Source organism: Rutilus rutilus (assembly GCF_951802725.1).
Source record: "Rutilus rutilus genome assembly, chromosome: 22".
In the NCBI taxonomy this organism is placed as follows: domain Eukaryota; kingdom Metazoa; phylum Chordata; class Actinopteri; order Cypriniformes; family Leuciscidae; genus Rutilus; species Rutilus rutilus.
Genome location: NC_140227.1, coordinates 26,725,656 through 26,741,287, shown reverse-complemented (window position 1 = coordinate 26,741,287; position 15,632 = coordinate 26,725,656). Strand labels below are relative to the sequence as shown.

At 36.1% G+C, this 15,632-nt stretch overlaps 1 protein-coding gene across 5 annotated transcripts in view; it reads left to right on the top strand.

Annotated features, from left to right (window-relative positions):
* itpr1b (inositol 1,4,5-trisphosphate receptor, type 1b) overlaps nucleotides 1-15,632 on the top strand; it is a 131,864-nt gene that overhangs the window by 69,707 nt on the left and 46,525 nt on the right. For 4 of the 5 annotated variants that reach the window (XM_084394709.1, XM_084394707.1, XM_084394708.1 and 1 more), the window contains exons 42-44: nucleotides 11-58; nucleotides 1,633-1,762; nucleotides 3,468-3,655. In XM_084394709.1, the coding sequence (XP_084250835.1) occupies nucleotides 11-58; nucleotides 1,633-1,762; nucleotides 3,468-3,655 (366 nt within the window). The remainder of the gene's footprint in view (nucleotides 1-10; nucleotides 59-1,632; nucleotides 1,763-3,467; nucleotides 3,656-15,632) is intronic. The other variant, XM_084394710.1, reaches the window with a different exon arrangement.

Below are 15,632 nucleotides of genomic sequence, written 5' to 3'. Positions count from 1 at the left end.
CATCACTCAGGAGTTTGATCCAAACCAGCCCCAGAAGCAACTGGAGGATCAGAGAAGGGTAGGTAAAGAAACGGGGCACGTGACGCACACCCTGGCCACCGCTTGAGCCGCCCGTTCACTATCTTTCCCTTCACACCCTACTGTCTGCTCCAAATGGGTGGAGGTTTCACCTAAAAAACCGGGATGAATGTTTGCTCTATAGGTTTGAAGGTGGTTATGGATGTGTTTATAGGTGATAAACATCTTGATGTTTGTGTGTGTGTGTGTGTTTCCACCCACTCTGATTCGGGGTGTTTCGAGCGAGCTGTCGGGTTACGGTTATCTGTGTAATCACTGAATTAGGATTAGTCTTAATTGGTGCGGTGTCTTGTATCCGAGGTCTCGGGTATTATGAGGTCAGATGCGACTAAGAAAAGGGATCTGGTGTTATCAGATTCTGTCTCCCTTTCTGACCTCTTTCTGACTGTACTAATCAAACGTAACGGGACGCGATGGGGATTGAGGCATCCCACAAACAAAACCAATTAGATAACACTTTAATAGAAGCCTGTTTATGTAACACATTATTGAGATTTTCGTTATGAAATGTATTATATAATACACCTTTAGACACAGTTATAAAACTTACTCCTTAGCCTATTCATGGTTACACCTTTGCATTATGTCATATGATCACAGCCGATGTCAAGTGTTTTATTATGGCTTATGGTCTTTAAAGGTGTTACATGAATATTAATTGCTATCATAATGAAGCAGTGTAATCCATTGCAAAGTGTATAAGTAATTTTGCATTTGTTATACAATACCGTTCAAAAGTTTGCGGTCAGTAAAAACTTTAAAATGTTTTGAAAGTAGTCTCTTATGCATGTATTTGATATAAAAAAAATATTTTAAAAAATACAGATTTAAAATATGAAATAGCTGTTTTCTGTTTGAATGTACTTTCAAATGTAATTTATTCCTGTGATGGAAAACGTGAATTTGCTGCTCAAGTAACACTTCTGATTATTATCAATGCTGAAAACAGTTGTGCTGCTTAATTGTTTTGTGGAAAAATATACATGTTTTTTAGGTGTCTTTGCAGAGTTAAAAAGAAATTTGAAATTTCAAAAAAAAAAAAAAAAAAATTTTTTTATATATATATATAATACAATATTACAATATTTACAATTTAATTTTATAATATAATTAAATATTTACTGCTGATCCCACACTTTTGAATGGTATATACAGGCTTCAAGTTAAGTGTTGGAAGACTGATATTAATATTACTGGACATCTGCAGTATTTTGACTCCTAGATCTTCATCAGGATTTTTGATGAAGACCTAGATATCAAAATGTGATATACGGTTTTTACTTCTCATGTGCTTGGTTTGGGTTGGATGTGCACACTTTTTTCCCCTATGATTTCTTTAACCATTTTGTGTTACCACAAATTCTTTGTTTTACATTGACCACCTGTGGACAGATGTGTGTATTTTTCCATTAACAAAAATCTGTAAAAAACAACAACAACCATGTGTTTTTTTTTTCTTTTCTTTTCATTATTTATTTATTTTCACATTCACCTTTTGATGATGTCATCTGTCATAATGCCCCTCCCATTACTCCGCCCCTTCCCTGTTTTCAGAGTGAAGCTTTGAGGCAAGTCCTGGTAAACCGTTACTACGGCAACTTCAAGCCGGGAAGCAGGCGGGAAAGTTTGACCAATTTCAGCAACGGGCCGCTCGTCCCCGGGGGACAGACTAAACCTCCCGCAGGTTTGTGTTTGTTATAATAGACGATAAAAACTGACCTTTTCAAACAATCAGACCAACTTCATTTTGTAAAACCCAGCCACTAAAGATGACCCCCCCCCTGTCCATTTTCTTCTGTATCGTGTCCTATATATTCAGAGCCATCGCTGTTGCCAGGCGACAAGAACGTGGCACTCACACTTCCTTTGTGAATAGCCACCATACACACACACCTGCTTTAGAAAGTCTAGCGAGTGAATTACAGCATAAATGTCTTTAGGAGTGATTGACACCAGATGATAAGATATCCGTAAATGTGGATTTGGTCAGTTTGACCGTAACTTACTAAAGCACAATTTCCCCTGCACATATACATGATGTGGATTATTTACTGCCAATGAGTTCTTATATTTTAAGCGTATTTGGTGCAACATCTCGTCAGAAAGGCCTACTCAGGTTCTTAACACTGATTACGGTTTGATTCAGTAAAGATTTGGTGTCATTATTATTTTGGTACGATTACAATTTTATAACCGGAAAAGGGCAGGATTTTTATTAGACCTGTATTTGGACACAATTATAATAATTTATTTATTGTTAATTCTGCAATTAATGCCATACATTTTCAGTGACTGTTTACATGCGCAATAATTTTAAGTTTAACTGTCAGAATGTTGTCATATAATTTGTCATGTTAAGGCGTTGGCCTGATTTAGCTGATATTCCTGTTTCTAGAAACACTAACGTTCAAAAGTTGATCCAGTAATACTAACACTTTTTCTTCTATTCTATTCTATTATTTAAAAAAAAAAAAAAAAAAAAAAAAAAATGAACGTACTTCATTAGATTAAACTGAGAAGGGTCATAGCACTTGCATATTGTTGTCCTGCTGTTAGTTTAACTGCTTCTATTGTTCTCATTTGTAAGTCGCTTTGGATAAAAGCGTCTGCTAAATGAATAAATGTAAATGTAAAAGTTTGGGCTCGGTATGATTTTTTTAAATGTATTTGAAATAAGTTTCTTATGCTCACAAATGCTGCATTTATTTGACCAAAAATACAGTAAAAATAGTAATATTGTAAAATAAATATACAATTATAACTATTTAAAAACATTTTAAAGTGTAATTTATTCCTGTGATGCAAAGCTGAATTTCCAGTCTTCAGTGTGACATGATCCTTCAGAAATCATTCTAAAATGCTGATTTGCTTCTAAGGAAACATTTCTTAGTTAATTCACCCAAAATTCTGTCATCGCTTATTCTCGCCCTCAAGTTGTAACAAACCTGTATGCATTTCTTGCTTTTGTTGGACACAAAATAAGATATTTTGAAGAATATGGATAACCATACAGTTGATGGGCCTCATTGACTTCCATTTTATGGAAAAAATAGACTATAGAACTCAATGGGGCTCATCAATTGTTTGGTTGCCAACATTTTTCAGAATATCTTCTTTTGTGTTCAGCAGAATAAAGAAACTCATTTTTGGGTGAACTTATCCCTGTATTAATTTTTTGTGGAAACGATAAATTAGAACTCTCTTGTAACGTTAAATGTCTTTACTTTCACTTTTGATACATTGCGTCCTTGTTAAAGTAATAATTTCTTAAAAAAAAAAAAATCATACTGGCATCAAACTTTTGAACACTTTCAACTTTTGAACTTTCAACTTTTGAACACACAAAATTTATTTATTTATATTTTGTTAATTTTGATGGTTACTTCCAGTTGTTGGTGGGGGTTCGGCGGGCGGTCGAGGGGAGATAAGCCTGGCAGAAGTGCAGTGTCACCTGGATAGAGAGGGAGCGTCTGACCTGGTCATTGACCTCATCATGAACGCCACAAGTGACCGAATCTTCCAGGAAAGCATTCTGCTGGCCATCGCTCTGCTGGAGGGAGGAAACCCTGTCATACAGGTGAGATGAGCTTTCATTTAATCTTGTACATTCTTTTAAATGATACAATAATAAGTTAAAATTGTTATTCAAATTCATATTCTAATATTTAATATTATATATTCTGCTTTAATCTACAATTAAGTACAATTATAATCTCTGCAATCAAATGTGTTTGTTTATTTATCTTTATAATTCATTAACTACTTTTATTGTATTGTGGTCATGTGAGCTGCCTCTGTTCTGCATTTAAAACTCATGTCATGTGCAAACACTGAGTGAATTCAGATAGTAAACAATGATTGCGACAGACAATGTGAGTCAGCGTAGAGTCAGCTGATCCTGTGCAGGTGTGGTAAAATAAAGCAATGAAAAGAAGCTGTGGTTTACAGTGAATTTAGGCACCCATAGGTGTTTTAAAGTCGCTGTAAACCACGGCTTCACTGAGCTTATTGCTTTTGTAAAATAGTCATTTTACATTCCTGGCAAGGTTTCATTAAATAAACAGACACATTTTTTTTTGCTGTTGATAAAAAAAATAGTATTCTTCCACCAAACAATGTAGTTCTTCATAAGCGGAATCCACACAGATGCAGTGGCGTAGTAATACTTATGTAATGCGATCACAGCAATGCATTTTTACAACAGCTCAACCAATCAGAATCAAGGACCGTAACTATGGGTTTTAAAATCAACAGTTCAGACCTTATACGCCAGAGAAACTAGCGCACAGCCGTCTATAGAATTTTGTGTTTGAACTTCCTTTTTTGCGGTAGCTATATATTTCTATGGCATCGCTGTCCAAAAGTAATTAGCTGGTAAAGTGGATTTACTTATTGTAACGTTAACGAAAGTTAGCGTGGGCATTGTAATGTTTGAAGCGGATGTCATAACAGATGTCAGTCGACAGAAGATTTTAAGATGAGATGTTCATTCATAAATCCGTAAGATCTTACCTTCATGCTGTGGAAATATAAACCGGAAGACAGAACATGAGGAGCGCAGCGCTGAAAAGGGGCGGAGCTACATAAGGTCTATACATCATGGGGCTATTTACCATGTGAACTGAAGCAAATCCAAAAGCTTTATCTGAATTGCTGTTTATCTGAAGTTGGGGTGTTTTTGCATACCTCATCTCTGTGTAGGAAAGCTATGTCCTTTCCTTTGAAATGCAGGTGTTCTCCCATGGTGCAAAACAGGAAGAGGGAAGGAGAGCATGCGTCGAATTGAGATAAGAAAACACCAATAAGACTGGGGAGATATCTCGGGTCACTGAGGAGACAGTGGGTAAATTGAAGAGAACGTAGAGAGAGAAAATGAGAGAGGAACTGAAGGAACGCATAAAGACAAAGGCTATTATTTAGAATAGAATAAAAGCTTTCTACTTACTGAATATTATGCAGAACACATAGGGCCCGATTTACTAAACAGGAGCGCAATTCCAAAAAAGCGCAAATGGGAGTGGAAAGTTATAGAACCCAGACGCAGCCGGATCATTTCCATAATGACCAATGTAATCTACCAAGAGCTGCGCAAATTAGTGTCTGCTTTTACATGCTTTTTTTGGGTGGGAAATAATGGCGCAAATGCCAGTAAATTAACTAGCGTAAACCTTAGTACATCACCTTGCTTGATTCATATAAATACTCTCCTCGCATAAATGTTGCGTCTGAAAGGGAAACTCCTACAAATGCATATTCAATAAGGTCAGCCGCTAAAATAACCCTTTTCAGCGCTCATTTTTCAGCGCGTGTCTTTAGTAAATCCTGACAGGAGTTTTTTTAACGCCAAAAGAGGGTTTGCGCTGGAGCAAGCTGTTAGTAAATCTGTTCCATTGTAAACTGTCTGCTTTTGTTTGTTTATAAATATATAAATAGTAAGTAAAACTTACTAAAGTAGGCATTATTCAATGAATAACGTTCAAACTGTAGCATACTACATTGCCACATGGCCTCATGATGCTGCATATGTAATTAAGTGTAAGCAAAGATGGGCATTTTGCATTTTTAATCCAATTTTGTGTAAAACTGTCTTCATATTTGGCAGCTCGTATTATTTTTTTACGAATAAGTTTTTTTTTTTGTATAGTGCAACTTCACAAAAAAAAAAAAATCATTTTTCATATTTTGTTTGTGATGCATGTTCATTTTGCAGTGTGCACAGATTGCATACTCTATACTGCAGTAGTAATAGTAGTGTGATAGTGATCATCAAGTGGAGGCTGTCCAGTGCAGAGCAGGGCCACACGTCACTGTCTGCAGTCGCCCAGCCAGGGTTTTGCGGGTGCAGTGCGGTTGCTATGGCAACCTGGCAAATCGCTATCCTTGTCGCTAGGCTGCTCGCGGACGGGGAGGGTGATGCACGGCGACGGAGGCAGGCGGTGTCAAAGGAGGGACGGCTGTTCTGATTGTAGAGCAATTATATTTCCCGAGCTGGCAGGGCCGGTTTCTGCGCCCTCTGTGCATGTGTTTTGCGTGGGTGCTTTTGTAAATAGGCCCGTTGCATAATCAGCCCTGTTATTAGCAAAGGCATTCTACTTGATGATACTCAGGCTTCCCAACAGGCACACGTAGAGGCGCTCACATGACTGGATTACATAAGCCAAGGCCGTGGTGAATAATGCAGAAAACAGTCTTCTGTGCTAACTGGGTCATTGTGTTGTTCTGGTGATTGAGAGAGACTAAACGAGTGGAAAGTGATTGATAGGGAGAGAAACAGAGAGATAAAATGACGTAAACAATCATAACCATTATGTTTTTTTTGTTTTTTTTTATTGGAAACTTGTAATTCACATCTGTTTCATCATGCAAAAAAAAAAACAGAACGCACAAGCTGTTGTGTCAGGTTATTTTGCAATGCTAAATATAACTGTAGAATTGTATGTATTGTGACCGATGTGAGATCCACCAATCAGAGAGGTTCCCGAATCTCAATCGATTTTTTGATTGTTAATATGAAAGGAGGATATCTCGTCTTTATCCACGGGTGCTCGGCTATGACTTACAGTAATGTGTGTATTTATATATTATACTTTATTTTGTTGATAATTAAGCACTTTTCCCCAATACCCCTTTACCATAATAATATCCTTATGAGGGAAAATCCATCCATCCATCCAAAGTAACAATAAAAAATTTAGAAAATGGTACAAAATTATACAAAAAATAATAAAGAAAATAAGTGAAATAAGATAAAAAATATAGTTAAATACCACTGTTGGTCATCATGAGCCCTACACACTTATTAACATGCAAGAATAAAATGATTGAATAAATGAAACACAATAGATATCCATGTAGAATGGTGTACCTGAAAAGTTAAAGTTAATAACTATAAAGCCCATTCCTCCCAAGAGAGTGAGCGTATGGTATATGACAATGAAGGATTCCAGACATGGTGTTCCAGGTGTTACTTTTCCAAATGCAAGTACAACATCAAACCGCAAAGCCAATGCGCTGCTTTAGGTGGGAAACAATGATTATTTATTATTGCATAAAGACATTACAACAAATATAGCCACAATCTATAAATACCATAACATGCTATTATTTTTTTTCACGTTACAGTTATCAAAATTATTATTCTTTTTATTTTTACATTATGATAATAAGAATTGAGGGTGGAAATGTGCTTAATTTTCTAAAGTAAAATAATAGCAAATTTCTGCATAAAAAAAATCTATAGGCTATTGACCCCAAATAGATCCCTTTTTCTCACCAGGTTACATGAGACTCTTCCGTCGATTCTTTCATTCCTGTCAGCATCAACCTCATTGTATTGGGTTAGATTGGTTAAGCATTCTTGCAGCGCTAAAGGGGTTTTGTGGATAACCTGCATGCCACTTTTGCAGCCGGTTTGCAGAGTCATTTGTGTGTCTTTTAAAGGATGTGAAGAAACCACATGAAAGAAAGAGAGAACTGGGGGTAGTCTGCTCTTTTGACGTGTGTATGTGTGTGTGCGAGGTAACATTCTTTAGTGTTAACAGGGGATTTACTGAGTTTACTCATTGTAAATCAGCTTCTTTTAAGATGATTTATTCTGCTGTCCTCTGCTTTACTTTATAAGTAAATGCACTTTTTTTTTTTCGGTTGTCAAACTCCTGATCCACTTTATTCTACAGTACCACATCTCTAGGACAAAATTACACCCAAAGTTTAAATAAATAAGATGCCTATTTTAGGACAGGTAATATATATTTTTTTGCATTGTGATATATAACATTACATTATATGAATTATAATGAAAATAATTATTTAAATGTATCATTGAAATATTTATTGTACTGCATTATGCTGCATATTACTAAATTATGCTAATTAAAAAAAAAAAAAAAAAAACATATTACAGTAAAAAGGGGTATGCTTTAATAAAAAATAAGTGAATGCAAAATAAATCATTGCAAAATTAAAATAATACAAATAATGCCTTAATAAAAAATTGTTTTTAATGGTTCCTCAAATAGGGAAAGTTGAATCTTTTGATTTTATGGTCAAATGTGGCCCAGACATGTTTTCATGTGGTTTTTAGATAAGAAAAAAAGGTTTTTCCCTTTTTGATCAAATGTAGACATGTCAATTGATTGGAGGTTTGCTAGATCATATCTCAAGGCTCTTTAAAGGTTAGTTGAGTCAATAAGCGCAGGACTGTTGCACATCAATGGAATAAAATTGATAAAAGAAGCCATGTGATTGGATGACTGTACTGAGTGACCTGGTTAAAGAAGGAGAAGTGAAACGGGCCAAACTAACGTACCTGGGGTTTGTGGATTTGGAATGGCGTATTATACAGATAGGATGAAAACCAAGAAAGTGCATCAGATCGAGAAATAATACTAAGGATGGATGCTCTTGTTGATGTAAGTTCTTTGGTTACTGTACCGTGAGATATTTTGGTACAGTGTTTTCAATCCTGAAGGTGCGGTTGAAACGGAGGCCAGCTAGTAGTCGCTGTGCGATTAAACCTCACTCTCCTGGCCTCAAGAGGCGCTCTAGTGACCGACACTAGTGACCAACGCTAGTGACTGCGGCCTTGAGCATCCTTGTTAGCGCCCGTCTCTAATGCCGGGAATCCCGTTCGGAGCCGTGCGAGTAGAATATAGAGTAAATGAGAACTGAACTAAGCTGGATGATAACATCACGGTTTCCTCCAGAGCGGCTATATATATATATATATATAACTAAATTAATAACTTTTTTACAACAAAAAAACCCACCACTGAACTTACTTAGTTACTTTGTAAGTAACTAAGTTACTTGAATGTTACTTGAAAATTGACTTACTTGCTGGTCAATTTTGAGATTTTTGGATATTTGTCTTCTCCTCTTGTGTTGAAAAAAAGTCCGAAATACACATTTAGGTCTTTATTTTATTACACTTTGTCTGTTTGCGTCTGTAGATTTCTCCTAAATTCAACAAAAGTTGGCGTTCTAAATCAACATGCTGCTCCGCGATCTCTGCCGTCACCCTGTCATCACATGCACCATTAGGAAGCTCTCTCTCTTGTGTACAATCCTGTCGGATCCAAATATGGTTATTTCCTTTTTATCAGCAGCCAATCGTGAAAGTAAAAGGGCTGAATGCGCAATCTCATTGGCTGATGAAAAATCTTTAAAGCCCGTTTTCTCAAAATAACTTTTCTCTCATACTCCAAGTCCGAAATCTCCACTTCAGTAGCACCTATATACACCAAACTTTCCAGACTTGTACCTAGTTATATTATGAAGACATTTCCAGAGGGATTTGTAAATATATTATTCCTAGCCTGATTTATATAACATTTTATTCCAAAAAACATGGCGAAAATATTTTTTTTAAGGCTATTGACAGTATTTTCTGATTTACAGGATAACAAAAGTAGATATCCATAAATCCCTCTGTAATTTTTTTCCCCATCTAATATGTGAACACAATGAAAAAAATTTTTTTAACCTGGCTTTATGCAATACTCAGATATCGTTTTTTAAAATATATGCAAATTAGTGCATATTTGATTAGATATTGCCTGATTTGCATATTTAAACAATAAATTACAGAAAACTTGTAATAAATTTTTTTTCTCATCTTAATGTAGGTAATCAACTGGGAAAGTTTCATGGTGATATCTGCTAGTTAAAATTTTTACCCTATTCACCTGTAGTGTCTCGCCTTAAGCTGGACTGTGACTGGATATCTCTATAAAGCTGCTTTGAAACAATCTGTATTGTAAAAGCGATATATAAATAAAGGTGACTTGACTTAATCGGTCACATTAGCAAAATTTCATGTGCAAAAAAAGCGTCCATTGTCAACAGCGTAGCGATGTATGAAGCACTACTGACACAGAAGTCATTTTCAACCAAGCAGTTTTGTTCTACAAACTAAATTACACGCACCCATGTCGAAAATGCACATTTTGAAGCTGTTATGTTTATAAAAAATAAAAAATAAAAGTTACCACTTGAGAATGTTTGGAGTTAGAGTGTGTGTAATTTACTTGTAGAACAAAATGTCCAAATATCGCCAGCTTATGTTTACCACAGACCTTATTTTACTCATAAACTGAAAAACCCTATTTGAAAAACCAATAGGAAAATCTCGAGGTAACCGCTGGCGGATTAGTCTTCCGGGTTTTGACGTCACCCCTGCACCGCTCTATTGGCCGAACTACGCTAAATGTGACCACAAATTGATCGATTTCAGACAGGCTAAATGCTGCTTCCATGAAAAGAAGAGACATCAACTTTTTAGTTTTTCCTTCCTCATTAGAGCCATACAAGTGGTCTTTTGTGGCGCTGAGCGAATCTGAAACATATCAGAGGATGAATCGCGTTACTTGGACTTGCATAATGTGGAGCACGCTGGCCTGGTTCGTGCACAGAGAGGCATTTGTTTGGAAGCTGCACAACAACACAAGCCAATTCCCCTCCACGATTTGTTTATTTACAGAGGTATTCTGGGGTGGTCGTCAGGATAACAAACGCTGTTACCAGGGAAAAAGAAAAAGAGGGATGGAATATGAGGTGAGAGAGAGAGAGAGGTAATGGACTGAATAATAAGGAAGCAGAGAGATTATGCAAAAGTTGAAGGCATAGTGAGAAAAGCGGGCGGAGAGAGTACGGTGTGTGTGTGCCAGCTGAGGGGAAGTGTGTTGGTGAACACAAAGAGAAGTAGGACAGGGCACAATCACATGCTGTCTAGCCCTCCCCAACTTCCAGCTCTGTGTGGAACTGCATATCTATATATGTGTGTGCACACTTGCCCCTGGCTTTACCACATGTCTAAAATGGACCAGCTACAACAATACAGTAAGAACAAGGGACTTTCCCAAGCAACAATATTGTGCAAGGCTTCTTTTGCATGGGCATTGATGATGAGGTTCATCTCGCTCCATCTCGCTCCATTTAGGCCTTGTTGTTTGTTTCTGCAGTAAAAAAAAAAAAAAGACGCTTTTGTGGAAGGCTTTGACAAGAGGACGTGACTCAAGTGCAAATCGTTTTTCCACTCATTAGTTATGGTGATATCTTGTGAAGCGCTGTAATAAAATGAGGAGTTACATTATTTTAAGGTGACGTAGTTACATTGACTACATTTACTAACCATAGAGTTACGGTTAGGGTTTGGTTTAGGGTTAGTTAGTTACTATTTTTAATTTAATTACTATAGTAAGTACATGTGCTAGTAACATGTAACTACTTCACCTTAAAATGAAGTGTTACTTAATGAGTAGACGCCATTAAAAAGACATTTCAGTTTGTTTTTGTTCAGTATAAATTATACATTTGTGATTATATACACAAAGATTTATTTTTGAAAGACATTTATACTTTTATTCAGAATGGATGCATTAAATTGATCAAAAGTGACAGAAGAGAATTTTACATTATTACAAAAAATTCAATAAAGAATCCGTGAAAAATATTTATCACGGTAATGCTTAATATTGCATTTTAAAATATATTAAAATAGAAAACAGTTTTTTTACAGAATTTTACTGTTATTACTGTATTTTTGATCAAATAATTAAAGTCCAACTAGACTAGAATCTAATTAATAAATCATTTTTAAGTAATAATGGCAAAAACAAAAAAGTTTTGTTTTGTTTAAAACCCGTTTTAGACAGGGTCAATTTTCACAAAATCAGAACCCCGAAGGCATTTTGTGATTATTTATATTGTACAACATTTCTAGGGGTATTAAGGGGTGCTGAATCCAAATCTGCTGTATATGAAGCTCAAAATGCCTCAAAATTGAGAAATTCAAAATGGCCGCCACCGCCAGGCTGAAATCAATTTTTCAGTATATCTTTTTGACTAAACAAGGTACAAACATGAAATAAATGTGCTTTTGTAAGTTTTCCTACATGGGCAATTCAATGCCATATTCAGATTTTAGATGTCATGTGAAGAAACTGCTTAGATATTGCAAAAATAGTTGTTTTTAACTATGAACTATTATTAACTAATTAATAATTAAGTTATTATTATTAATATTATCAGGCTACTTTTACTTAGTTTGTATTTTGTTATGAGGTAAAATGTGTCAAATGTGCTGCAATGCACTCCCAAACCTTTGCCCTCCCCAATATCATACCACCCCTCCCCCGAGCATAGCCTTTCTCACACTTCTCAGAACGGCTGATCGGAAACATAAGACAGCTAACAGGTAAAGTCATGTCCAGTGTATATTTTCATAATGTGACATGTTTTCATAAACATCCCAAGGGGATCAATAACGTTTCTATCTATTTCTATCTAACGTTTCTTTTCTATCTATATTTTATATATTTGTATATATTTTAGCATTTTTGATCACTAAAAGACGCCTATTAGCGCGATTAGCTAGATGACATCAAAGTCAGTAAACTTAACACACTTGCTTTTACACTGACTGATTGGAGGAAATACTTTACATTTATTTCATTTAACCCTTTCGCACGTACGATCACACCGGTGTGATCAGTCTAGGCTGGTCCCTGGAGCATACTGGCCTGACTACGTCAGACTTCTTACTTCCGCTCAATTTCATTTCGCTTCTGTACTCAGTCTGAGACAGCGTAATAGCTTTCCGTTTTCCTCCGGCCTGAAAACAGCCGGCCAATCAACGAACAGAGGGCGGGCTGAGAGCCGTGACGTAGACACTGATTGTACCGTGGATGCGTAGATTTACTTCACATAATCTGCAAAAGTCGTTCACAGCCATGTTCACTCCGGTATTTCGCTCGATGGTTTTGTTTTCGCATCATACATGTGTTTACAGTGGAAGTTAGATGCGGCTGAGCATGCGCATAACACACTTCTTAACCAAACGTTATGTGATTGGCTTATGGGTAACCAATGATTTTAAACTTCAGACAAGCGCCTCCCCGCGAGAAAGAAAACGCTTTTCAATTATGCCATGCCAGACTCTGTCTACGAAGCAAAGCGAAGTAGCAGAGTTTGGTATTACGAGGCTAGGAGCATACGATCACACCAGTGTGATTAGAACGGTTAGTGCATCACGTGATCAAGTGCTAAATTCAAATGTGCTTTCGCACGTTGGCTGGCACTGAGCCAGAGACAGGCGCGCTCAGAGCTGTCATATATCAAAACTTTACAGTGTTTTCAACCACATAATGTTTATTTTAGGTTTCAGACATATAAAAAATGTGTATATTCACATTTGGTCGCAAAATGGGCATCTAATATCGTGTTTAAAGTTTTGTGTTTATATTTGACATTAATAACCACCAACCTTGTGGAACTGCATTATTGGTGCCAAAAGCATTAAAATTATCACTTATTTGAAGGTGTATAAATTGCATGTGCACATGATGTTTTGAGCAAATCTATCATATAGTCACACACAGACATCAAGATTGTGCATATGATTCACAACAATGGTGACAATTTAAAAAAAAAATGCTTCATGCTGCAATGCATGATGGGTAGCTTTCATAGTACAAAACTCATCCTTAATTCCCAAGCTTTTTTGTTTTGATTGTCACCGTTGTTGTGATTCATATCCAAAATCTTGATGTCTGTGTGATTACATGATACACTTGCTCAAAACATCATGTGCACATGCTTTTTATACACCTTCAAATAAGTGATCATTTTAATGCTTTTGGCACCAATAATGCAGTTCCACAAGGTTGGTGGTTATGAATTCCAAATATAAACACAAAACTTTAAATACAATATTAAATTTTGTGATGATTGTCATCATCAACATTGAGCTGATAACTTTTTCTAGGCTTTCTCTGCCACAACAATTGTGTTACACAAACACACTGTTACACTGTTACATATTTTTTTTTTTTTAGTACTTATGTGAATTTATATGTCTGAAACCTAAAATAAACATTATGTGGTTGAAAACACTGTAAAGTTTTGATATATGACAGCTCTGAGCGCGCCTGTCTCTGGCTCAGCGCCAGCCAACGTGCGAAAGCACATTTGAATTTAGCACTTGATCACGTGATGCACTAACCGTTCTAATCACACTGGTGTGATCGTATGCTCCAGGGACCAGCCTAGACTGATCACACCGGTGTGATCGTACGTGCGAAAGGGTTAAATTAAATAAATTTAAAGTATTTCCTCCAATCAGTCAGTGTAAAAGCAAGTGTGTTAAGTTTACTGACTTTGATGTCATCTAGCTAATCGCGCTAATAGGCTTCTTTTAGTGATCAAAAATGCTAAAATATATACTGCAATTATTTGAACTACATAGATAGATAGAAACGTTATTGATCCCCTTGGGATGTTTATGAAAACATGTCACATTATGAAAATATACACTGGACATGACTTTACCTGTTAGCTGTCTTATGTTTCCGATCAGCCGTTCTGAGAAGTGTGAGAAAGGCTATGCTCGGGGGAGGGGTGGTATGATATTGGGGAGGGCAAAGGTTTGGGAGTGCATTGCAGCACATTTGACACATTTTACCTCATAACAAAATACAAACTAAGTAAAAGTAGCCTGATAATATTAATAATAATAACTTAATTATTAATTAGTTAATAATAGTTCATAGTTAAAAACAACTATTTTTGCAATATCTAAGCAGTTTCTTCACATGACATCTAAAATCTGAATATGGCATTGAATTGCCCATGTAGGAAAACTTACAAAAGCACATTTATTTCATGTTTGTACCTTGTTTAGTCAAAAAGATATACTGAAAAATTGATTTCAGCCTGGCGGTGGCGGCCATTTTGAATTTCTCAATTTTGAGGCATTTTGGGACATTTTTGAGCTTCATATACAACAGATTTGGATTCAGCACCCCTTAATACCCCTAGAAATGTTGTATAATATAAATAATCACAAAATGCCTCCAGCACTTTAAATAAGCACATTTTCAGAAATTCTGCCTAGTCTATTTTAAGATGTATTTGTTTAAGGCAGCTTTTAGGTTATTTTATTTATGCTTTTTTTATTTATTATTAATATATTTTTTTAATTTGTAATCGTTATGTAACTGTACAGACTTTGGTATACTGTGGTGTTTTATAGTGCTTTATAAATAAATTTCAGTTTGATTTGATAAAAAAAAAAAAAAAATTGGATATTTTATTAAATAATTGCCATCTGATTGATTTAAAAAAAAATGTTTACCTGGCCTCCATAAAAGAGGCTTATCGCTGTATAATATTTCTATGATATGCATCGTGGCGATCACCCTCAACACCTTTGCATCATTGTGGCTAATTTTGCACAAGCAAACATCACTTTAAATGCGTTAATCGTTTTGTTATTGCTTTTCCTAAACCACCCACCAGAGTAATCTGAAAGTCACAGGTTGCCTTTGAAAAGTGATGAGGTCACAGTATACACAAGCTCCAGTTTCACACACTTGAAGCGTCCCACAATGAACTGAATAGATATAATTAGGGAGGTGGAAATGGCAATGCCGAAGTCTGAATCCATTGGCGCTCGCTCAAATAAGGCCTGTGTTCTTCCAGCTGTATACTGTAAAACCTCCAGGCCAGACAGAAGTCGGAAAGGCAGACGGGACTTCATCTGTGGTGAGCAATGC